The sequence below is a fragment of the Microcaecilia unicolor genome, chromosome 1 (assembly GCF_901765095.1).
Source record: "Microcaecilia unicolor chromosome 1, aMicUni1.1, whole genome shotgun sequence".
Lineage (NCBI taxonomy): Eukaryota > Metazoa > Chordata > Amphibia > Gymnophiona > Siphonopidae > Microcaecilia > Microcaecilia unicolor.
Genome location: NC_044031.1, coordinates 494,331,095 through 494,341,004, shown reverse-complemented (window position 1 = coordinate 494,341,004; position 9,910 = coordinate 494,331,095). Strand labels below are relative to the sequence as shown.

The 9,910-nt window shown below is 40.1% G+C and overlaps 1 protein-coding gene across 1 annotated transcript in view; it reads right to left on the bottom strand.

Annotated features, from left to right (window-relative positions):
- Positions 1–706: 706 nt before the first annotated feature.
- LOC115477536 (lipoxygenase homology domain-containing protein 1-like) overlaps positions 707–9,910 on the bottom strand; it is a 428,353-nt gene continuing 419,149 nt past the window's right edge. Inside the window, exons 44-45 of the mRNA XM_030214471.1 lie at positions 5,024–5,099; positions 707–1,042 (exon numbers count right to left, since the gene is read on the bottom strand). Coding sequence (XP_030070331.1) covers positions 976–1,042; positions 5,024–5,099 — 143 coding nt within the window. The 3' untranslated portion in view covers positions 707–975. The remainder of the gene's footprint in view (positions 1,043–5,023; positions 5,100–9,910) is intronic.

The window sequence follows — 9,910 nt, the reverse complement described above, 5'->3', positions numbered from 1 at the left end:
GATTTCTTCACCAAGGGCATGATTCAGGAATTTTGCTCTGAGCATGGAACAAAGTGTATCCTCTAGTAAAGACTTCAGTGATTTCACTGATCTGGCTGTTCATTTGAACCACCGCCAAAATATAAATACACGTGCTCTAAGTCAAAATTAGCAGTTCTCATTTAGACTAAACTAAACCCCTCTTTTCTTTATTACCCCACTGTAGGTGAAGCTGCTGAATTCTTTATTCATTCTAATTTATGTCATACCAGTGACTAAGCCAGTATTTGACTGTTGTTTTTTAAGGTCTTCAGTACTTTAAGGAAAACTCTGCTGTTCTTTTTTTTACTGTGGCATCAGGTGATCCATATGTATCATTAAAGTATAGTTATAGTTTAATACAACTTGCTATACCACCCAAGATGACTTGCAAATCTGAGTGGTTTACAAAAGTAGGAACACATATCAAAAGTAGGAAAATGAACTACTAAATTCTGATAGGAAAGAATAACAGTATACATAACCATTCACTCAAACTAAGGGGAGCACATAGAGAGGGAGAGAAAGGAAAAGTGCACAGCACACTTTGAAATATACCTATAAATGTCATGAATAAATTATGAAAATACAAATGAGAAAAACAAACATTTATTAAAAAACAAACATTTATTAAAAATGTTCACAAGCATTTGCAAAGGAAACAAGAATAATACTATTTCATGTTAGAATATAATTTTATGATCAGTATTTATAAGGGCAAATAGATATTTGAATCACTTAACACTGAAATTGTAGGTGGAAAAACCTTGCAATTATTTGAGATCTTGGTTTACAAGCAATTTATTAGCGATTTTAATTCTTCATTAAGAAAGTTCATGCATGGCTTGTAATCAACCACATTGTCTTACAACTACTGAATTCTTATTCTTTGCAAGTTAAAGCAACATAAGGGATGACAAATTAGTGGACAACTGGAGAAGTGTGTCTAGGAAATATTCAAGAAAAGATGTCAGTATGAAGCTGTACCACAGTACTACCGTCGTTCTCATTCTCAGCCAGCCACCTTGAAAAGAAGAAAATAGACAATTAGGATAATAGAAAATGAGGCTGATTTTACAACTGGCACCTATTTGGGGGCTATTTTATAAAGAGAACATAGACGCCTATGGTGCTCAATTTCAAAGCAGATGGGCGTCTTAAAATGCCTAAAAAATGACCATCTGCTAAAAACGTCCCAATCCTGATTTTGGAAAGTCAGAATTCAGATGTTTCACACCATAAAAGGGGCATGTTTTGGGAGGGACTAGGGAGGGCTCAAAAATAGTATGTCAGGGATTTTCAAACGGGAAGAAAGTCCATGTATAAAAAGAAGGATGTTTTCATCTAGACCTGTTTCAGTCACGTCCAAGTAACACAAATTCACTCTAATGGAGCAGCTGACCATTGGACGGATTAAGGCATGACCCCTCCTTAATCCCCCAGTAGTTGCTATCCACTTCCCTCTCCTCTGAATGTAAAACTGGAAAGGAAACCAGGCTCTATGTCAGTTACAGGTATTATAGCTTTTCTGAACAAAGTAACAAGCGGGTCAGAGGAGGGACTGTGAACCAAACGATCAAACAAGTCCCATGTCAACACTTAAAAAAAAATTCTTAGCCCTTCAGAAACAGAAAAATACCTACTGCAAGCCTTAAGGCTATTATCATGGAGTAACAATCTAAAAAACCGAAGTTTATGTGTTTTTGGATCTTATTCTCAAAATAATTCTCCAAATTCAACAAATTACTCAGGAGGAAAAAGACCTCAAATGTCCCAGCATGGCAGCAAGTAACAATTTCTTTATGCCAGCATTTAATGGACTGCAATCTTATTATCAGTCTTTAAAAAACCCTCCTTTTCAAAACTCTCATTGTAATTTATTTTATTTGTTTTAAATGTTTATATTTTTGATTAATGTGTACATAAACTTCCTTTGTCATGAAGTATTGAAACACAGTCTTAATGTATTAAAACATTAAAGAATCTTTTAGTAAACATGGTATAAGGCACTTAGTTTTTAGTTCTCACACCTAAGTGCCTTATACCACGTTTTCCAAAAGATTCTTTAGGGCCCTGTTTACTAAGGAGCGTTAGCGCTTTTAACGCACCTACAATTAGTGCACATGCTAACCATGTAGGCGCCTATATGGATATTGTAGGCATGTACACAGTTAACGAGCGTACATGGTTAATGCACGTTAAAAATGTTATCATGCCTATAACGCGGCTTAGTAAACAGGGCCCCTAATGTTTTAATACATTAAAGGGGTTGTTTATTTATTTTGGTCATTTATATCCCACCTTTTGCCACAGTTTTGCAGCCTCAAAGTGGCTTACAATGAACTAATTAGATAATTACAATGAGAGTTGAGAAGGTAGAAGGAACAGGGAAAGCTTAGCTCGAGTTATCTACAATTTTAAATTTTAAAACAAATAAAATAAATTATAATGCGAGTTTTGAAAAGGAGGTTTTTAAAACTTGTTGCTCACACAAAAAATAATTTGCACACACCAGGCCACTCCTTAGAGGAAGCATTGGCTGATGCATAAACATATTACCCTCCTCCCCCTCCAATTTCCACTCAAGCAGACTTCCCCTCTGCCACTAGATCCGCCGACAAGGACCCCCTCATACAAATAAGTAAGGCTTGATCCCTAGTGATAGTACAATGAGACTATTGCTAGGGGTTGACTGCTGCCAGTTTTATGCCACCCCATTACAAACCAGCGATAGGCCTGGTAAGGGGTATGGAAGTACATTTGTTTGGAGCAACATTGGAAATATACACAATACTCCCTATGTTGTTTCATATCATTTCTAACCAAAAACAGCATGAAAAAAACCCGAAACTTTGTTTCTTTTCCAATGTCATTAAATTTCTGTTTTTTTTCTTTTTCTAGTATTTTTAATAGTTGCTAGGAAGAAGCCAGCCTCAGACCAGTGACTCTTGGTTAGGAGGGCATCTATCTTCTTTAGACACTGTGCCTTGTATTTATATAAATTTCAGTTCCTGTTTCCTGATTGGCCCAGGAGGGATCAGCCTAGGGCAGGCTTGGGTATTCCTGCCCTGCCTGTGAGGTTGTTCCCTCCTGTTTCAATCTTGTTTTTCATCCAGCCCTGCACTTAGATCCTGTTGGAACAGTGACATTAAACCTTACATTGAGCCATAGGAGCCAACTTTGTGGCTGCTTGAACACCCCTAATATTGAGAAAATTCCTTGTATGTGTCCAAGGAGGGGTTATTTCCACTGGGATTAGCACCCCCAATAATTTCAAAAGTTAGCTCCTATGCATTGAGCAATCCTAGATCTCATCTTGTTCTTGTCTGGTTTACAAGCCTTTGGAGTCCCTGTCTAGCAGCTGTCCACACACTGGCTTTTCATTCCCACCTTAGTAATTTCATTATCTCTTATTTGTCCTGTTTGTCTGTCCTAATTAGATTGTAAGCTCTTTCGAGCAGGGACTGTCTCTTCATGTTCAAATCTACAATGCTGCGAATGTCTTGTAGCGCTATAGAAATGATAAATAGAAGTAGTAGTAGAGAGTGTGCAGAATGAATCAGCCAAAGTAGAGGCTCAATTACCTAAATAATACAGCTGATTGAAGGACTCAGCTAAATTTGAGTACCCACAGCAGCTTAAGCAGAGCTGCCAGGTCACCCAATTCATGGAAGGAGACTCTTGGCCAGTCTTATATCCCAAAGCAGCAGAGCTGCCAAGGGGGCTCAATTTATGAGAGGGAGATACACACCCAGCCCCGCCTACTCTGCCTTGGCCCTGCCCACTCTGCCTCATGGCCCCACCCCTGAAACACCTCAATCCTATGGCCATTCCAGAAAATATCTTATTTACACCACTGTCATCAGGGATGGTTAATAGGAAGTATTTCAGTGCACTCTATTACACCCCTATCCAGCATCTGATCCCCCTAGGGCATAACCATGAGGGGGCCTTGGCCCCTCAACTTTAGACTTAAACCCCATACAAAATTGCAGCATTGGTTGAATCACTGGCAGAGAGTTCCAAGCCCCGCCAGCCAAAAAGATTCACTGCCCAAGCCCCCTACTGGGCTGTTTAAGCAGTGTGGAAATCAGCAGTGTGCTTCAGCCGCCAATGCTGGCACTCTCGCTCATGCTCAGTTAAGGCACTTGAAAATGGAAAATAAGATGACACCTTTTTTTTTGGACTCACCTAGTACATTTTTTGATTTGCTTTCAGATGCCAAAGTGTCCTGCCTCAGGTCAAGTCAGTAGGGGGGCACCTAGATGTGGGTACAATGGGTTTGTGGTGGGTTTTGGAGGGCTCTCTGTTTCCTCCACAAACGTAATAGATAGGGGGGGTATGGGCCTGGTCCGCCTGTCTGAAGTGCACTGCACCCACTAAAACTGCTCCAGGAACCTGCATGCGCTGTCATGGACCTGAGTATGACATCTGAGCCTGGCACAAAATATTTTTAAAGATGTTTTTTGAGGGTGGGAGGGAGTTAGTGACCACTGGGGGAGTAACGAGAAGTCATCCCCGATTCCCTCCGTCGGTCATCTGGTCATTTCGGGCACCTTTTCGTGCCCTATTTGTAAAAAAAAACACGTCCAGGTGAAAACGTCCAGGTTTTACTTTAGGACGTCCCTGCTTTTTTCGATTATGGCTCAAAGACATCCAAGTGTTAGGCACACCCAAGTCCTGCCTTCACCACTCCTCCAACACTCCCCCTTGAAATTTGGACATCTTTGCGACAGACTTCAGTTAGAGAAGTCCAAAATCGGGTTTCAATTATACTGATTTGGACACCTCTGGGATATGGATGTCCATGTTCCGATTTAAGTCGAAAGATGGACGTCCATCTCTTTCGAAAATGAGCCTGCTAGTCACCCAGGTTAGGATGACATTTTCCTAAAGTTATAGAGCCAAAATTGAGCCATTTATGTTGGGGGCTCACCCACTGCTGAAAACTGATCCCATAGCCAATGGGGATAGACAATATAAAGAATTGGTAAAGTATACAGACCTGTTGCATGAAAAGTTATATGCTTCATCTGCTGATAGATCTGTGATTTCTACTCTTTCAAGAAACCATCCACTTCCTGAAATAAAACACAAAAACAAAATTTATTTTTTAAAGATAAGGCAAAGAAAACAAAAGAGGGTTTTAAAAACAAACAAACTAATGTTTAGCACATGTTATCTGCCACAGGGCCCATTTTATTCCCATTGGCGGCAATTAATGTAAGCTAAGCATTTTGTAAAAGACTCCCAAAGTTACAATGTTCTCTTTTCACTGATGTAGTAAGCTGGCATTAGAGCTGTGTGTTGACGCTTAGGGCTGGATTCAGTAAATGGTGTCGAAAAAAATCGGCACTATTCTATAAAGGGCATTTCAAGCTGAATACACTTTATAAAATAGTGCCAAGTGCCAATTCCTGTGCCCAAATTTGGATGCCCAGACTTATGCCCGCAGAAACCTGGTGTAATTCCTGGTGCCAAATTTGGGTGCACATCCCCGGTACTCTATAACACTGTGCACAAATTTTCAGAACAACCTTGACCCATTCATGCCCCTCCCATGGTCATGCCCCCTTTTGGGCTGTACGCTCTTGGATTTGGATGCCCAGTGTTATAGAGTGTAGCAAGATGCGAGCACAAATCTTAATTGATGCCAATTAACATGAATTGATTTAATGACCAATTGCAGTTAATTGGTTCATCTAATTAAGTTGTGCATGCATCTCAGGATCATCTTTGACTCCTTTCTTCCTCTCTCTCTGCACATATTCAACAGACTGCTAAAATGTGTCATGTATTTCTCTATAATATCACAAAATTCATCCTTTCCTTTCTGAGCACACTACCAAAATACATATCCACACTCTTATCACCTCTCACTTAGACTACTGCAACTTGCTTCTCACAGGTCTCCCAATAAGCCATCTCTCTCTCTTCTCTTCAGTCTGCTCAAAATTCTGCTGCATGATATATTCCTCCAGTATTGCTATGCTCATATTAGCCTTCTCCTCATGTCACTTCATTGTCTCCCTATCCATCTCCACATACAATTCAAACTCCTCTTATTGACTTACAAATGCTTTCACTCTGCAGCCCTTCAGAATTTCTCCACTCTTATCTCTCCCTGCACTCCTCCCCAGGAACTCCATTCATTGGGTAAATCTCTCTTTTCTGTACCATTCTTCTCAACTGCTAACTCAAGACTCTGTTCTTTTATCTTGCTGCACCATATGCCTGGAATAGACTTCCTGAACCAGTACATCAAGTTCCATCTCTGGCCGTCTTCAAATCTAGGTTAAAAGCTCAACTTTTTGAGGATGTTTTTAACTCCTAAACCCTATTCATTTGTTCAGTACCCATGTCTGTTTTATAATTCCCACAGTAATTCCCTTATTTCTTATTTGTCTTGTTTGTCTGTCCTGATTATATTGTAAGCTCTTTTGAGAAGGGACTGTCTTTTCATGTTCTGGTGAGTTTTGGAAGGCTCAAAGTTTCCACCACATGTGTAACAGGTAGGGGGAGATATGGGCCTGGGTCAAACCTGTCTGGAGTGCACTGCACCCACAACTAGACTAATCCAGGGACCTGCTTGCTGCTCTAATGGACCTGAGTATAACATCAGAGGCTGGTAAGTAATATTTTTAATCAAATTTTTGGGGGTTAGGAGGGGGTTAGTGACCACTGGGAGAGTAAGGGGAAGTCATCCATGATTTTCCCAAGTGGTCATCTGGTCATTTAGGGCACTTTTTTGTGGTTTATTTGTTAATAAAACAGGTCTAGAACAAAATGTCCAACTTATAGATGTTTTTGTTTTGTTCCATTATGGCAGAAAAGTGTTCAAGTGATAGGAGTGCCCAGATCCCGACCTTAACATGCCCCTGACATGCTCCCATGTGATTTGAATGCACTTCTGACGGACTTCATAGAAAAATGTCTCAAAATTGGTTTTGAAAATACCAATTTGGAAGTTTTTAGAAAAACCCCCAAATGCAGATTTATGCCATTCTTCTCTTTTGAAAATGAACCCCGTGGTAATCTAAAATCTATGCTAAATGGGCTGGTGGTTTAGAGTTTGATGTTAAATAAGATAGATTACTGCAATGCATTATACTTGGGGATCTCAGAAGTACATTGCCCGATGTTGAAGGTTGAAATTCTGTAGTGAGGTTAATTGCAGGAGTAAAGTATACGCATGTGAAACCTATTTTAAAAGCGCTACATTCAGTCAGTCAAATTACCCTTACTGCACCTGCTCCTTGAGTGATGCATAAAACTCTCACAATGGCTACCGGTGGCATGTAGAATCCAGTTTAAGGTTCTGACACTCATTCATCAGACAATTTATGCAACTACGCCGTTGTACTTGTTACATGAATTGACATTGTATCAACCACTGTGCTCCTTGAGATCAGTGGAGGTAAAATGTTTGAAAGTCTCGAAGCTACATACAGTGCCACACCAAAGGTGCTGCTTTTTCAGTGGTGGATCCATTATTATAGAATCATTTACCTGGGTATTTGTGTATATGTGTGAATTTATCACATTTTAAGAAATATTAAAAACTTGTTTGTTTCTTATTACATTTCCTCAATAAGTAGGCAAGTAGATGTTTATGTGGGTGATGTCATTTTTCCGCATACTCATTTGTGTAGGGTATATTTGTGATGGGATAACTAACTAAATAAATAAATATTCATATAAATTACACGTCTAAAGTTACTACTTATATGTATATTCTGATTTACATGTATAAATATGCTTTCTATACATGCAAAGGACAATTCTATAACTAATAGTCTGTGATAACGCACCCCTTGCACAATTTAATGCAGGGAAAAGTAGCACTTATAAGGGCATGTGTTAGAGTTACAGTGCATAAATGCAAGGGGGCATATACATAGGTGAATACTGGTAGGACATAGGTATGTTTCCCACTTACACACGCAATTCATAACATTTTTATATGCATCCTTGCTGTATTAGGGACTCACAATTATATAGGGTCAATGGCTGGTGGGGACACCTAAATGTAAGCTGTGCTAATACTGGATTATGCTAGTGTTTTATAATGACACCTGATTTAGGTGTCATTTAATATGCTCATATCATGCCTAACTGGAGGTTCCCTATTATAGTATTGCCCCTTAATGTATAGTAACATAGTAGATGACGGCAGAAAAAGACCTGCACGGTCCATCCAGTCTGCCCAACAAGATAAACTCACATGTGCTACTTTTTGTGTATACCTTACCTTGATTTGTACCTGTCCTTTTCCAGGCACAGACCATATATGTCTGCCCAGCACTATCCCCGCCTCCCAACCACCAGTCCCGCCTCCCACCACCGGCTCTGGCATAGACCGTATAAGTCTGCCCAGCACCATCTCCGTCTCCCACCACCGGCTTTGCCACCCAATCTCGGCTAAATTAGCCTTCTATAGCAATAAAGATAATAGACCCCATAGGTTTCTTCAAGGCAACCCAGCCCTCACCTCTCCTCATGGAGTCAAGCTCTTGCCCACTGAAACCCTCAGCACCTTCCAGGGATTTTCCTAGTGTGTACTAGCCAGGCAGGAGCAATCACCAGTTGCTCCAACCCCTTCAAATTTCTAGGTTTCAAAATGACACCAGTCAATCCCCGGTGGTAATCTCATGAGGGAGATTACCCTTATTTGGCAGCTTGACCCCTAGCAGTAGTACCTCAAGACTACCACTAGGGATTGATCAGTACCATTTTGAACCTAGGTGGCTGACAGGCAGGAGTGACTGGGAATCACTCCTGCCAGCCACTTGACATCTATTCTTGGAAGGTAGTAGTTGGATCTGGAATAGAGGGGGCCTTCACTCTATAGGGAGTTGAGGGGTTGAGAGCCTGACATGTATGTGGTGTTGGGAGTTACAGGCGGTGAGTGAAGGTGATTGCAGGTGTTAGGGTGGTGTGTGGTCACAAAAAATATAGGGACATGCTTATGAACCTCAACATGTATATGGTGGAAAAGACGATGGAGAAAGGAGATATGATAGACACGTTTAAATACCTCAAGGGCATTAATGTAAAGGAAGTGAGCCTTTTTCAACTGAAGGAAAGCTCTGGAACGAGGGGGCCTACGATGAAGTTAAGAGGGAATAGGCTTAGGAGTAATCTAAGAAAGTAATATTTCACAGAAAGGGTGGTGGAAGCATGGAATGGCCTCCCGGTGGAGGTTGTGAAGTCGAGGACTGTGTCAGAATTTTAAAAGGCATGGGATAAGCACATGGGATCGCTTAGGAAAAGGAAGAGTTAGGGGTTAGAAAGGATGGGCAGACTGGATGGGTCATTTGGCCTTTATCTGCCATCATGTTTCTATGCTACCCCTCTTATGAGATAGGAAGTCTGTCTTGAGGCCCGCTATCTTATCATTACTGTGGCCAAGAATGTAAGATGTTCTTGGCTGCAGCATTGCAAATTTATGTTTACTGTGTAAGGTATTAATTTGCACTGTCAGTTGAGCTGTGGCAAAATGTGATATTTGAATGCAGTTCAGTAACTATCCCTCATATATTTACTGGTTCTGTTCAGTGTATAAGTCCTTTTGAATAATGGTCTGAATGTGTTTATTTCAGAAAAAAAAAGAGATATTTTAAGAATCTGTATAGCTTGGAAAATTAAGATACCAAATCAATCAAAGCACTACAAGACAAATTCCTGAAATTAGTTTACTACTTGTTTCCTTTGTGTCAAGTTTTATGTACAGTTAGAAGCTAATATAGATTAATTTTCATTCTACAGCTGAGCAATAAAAATGCTGAGGTTCACAATTAAAGCAAAACTTCTCTGTAGAAAATATCATAAGCTAAGTAAATCAATAACGAGCATTATTCATTTCAAACCTGTTGACATAATTACAGGAATA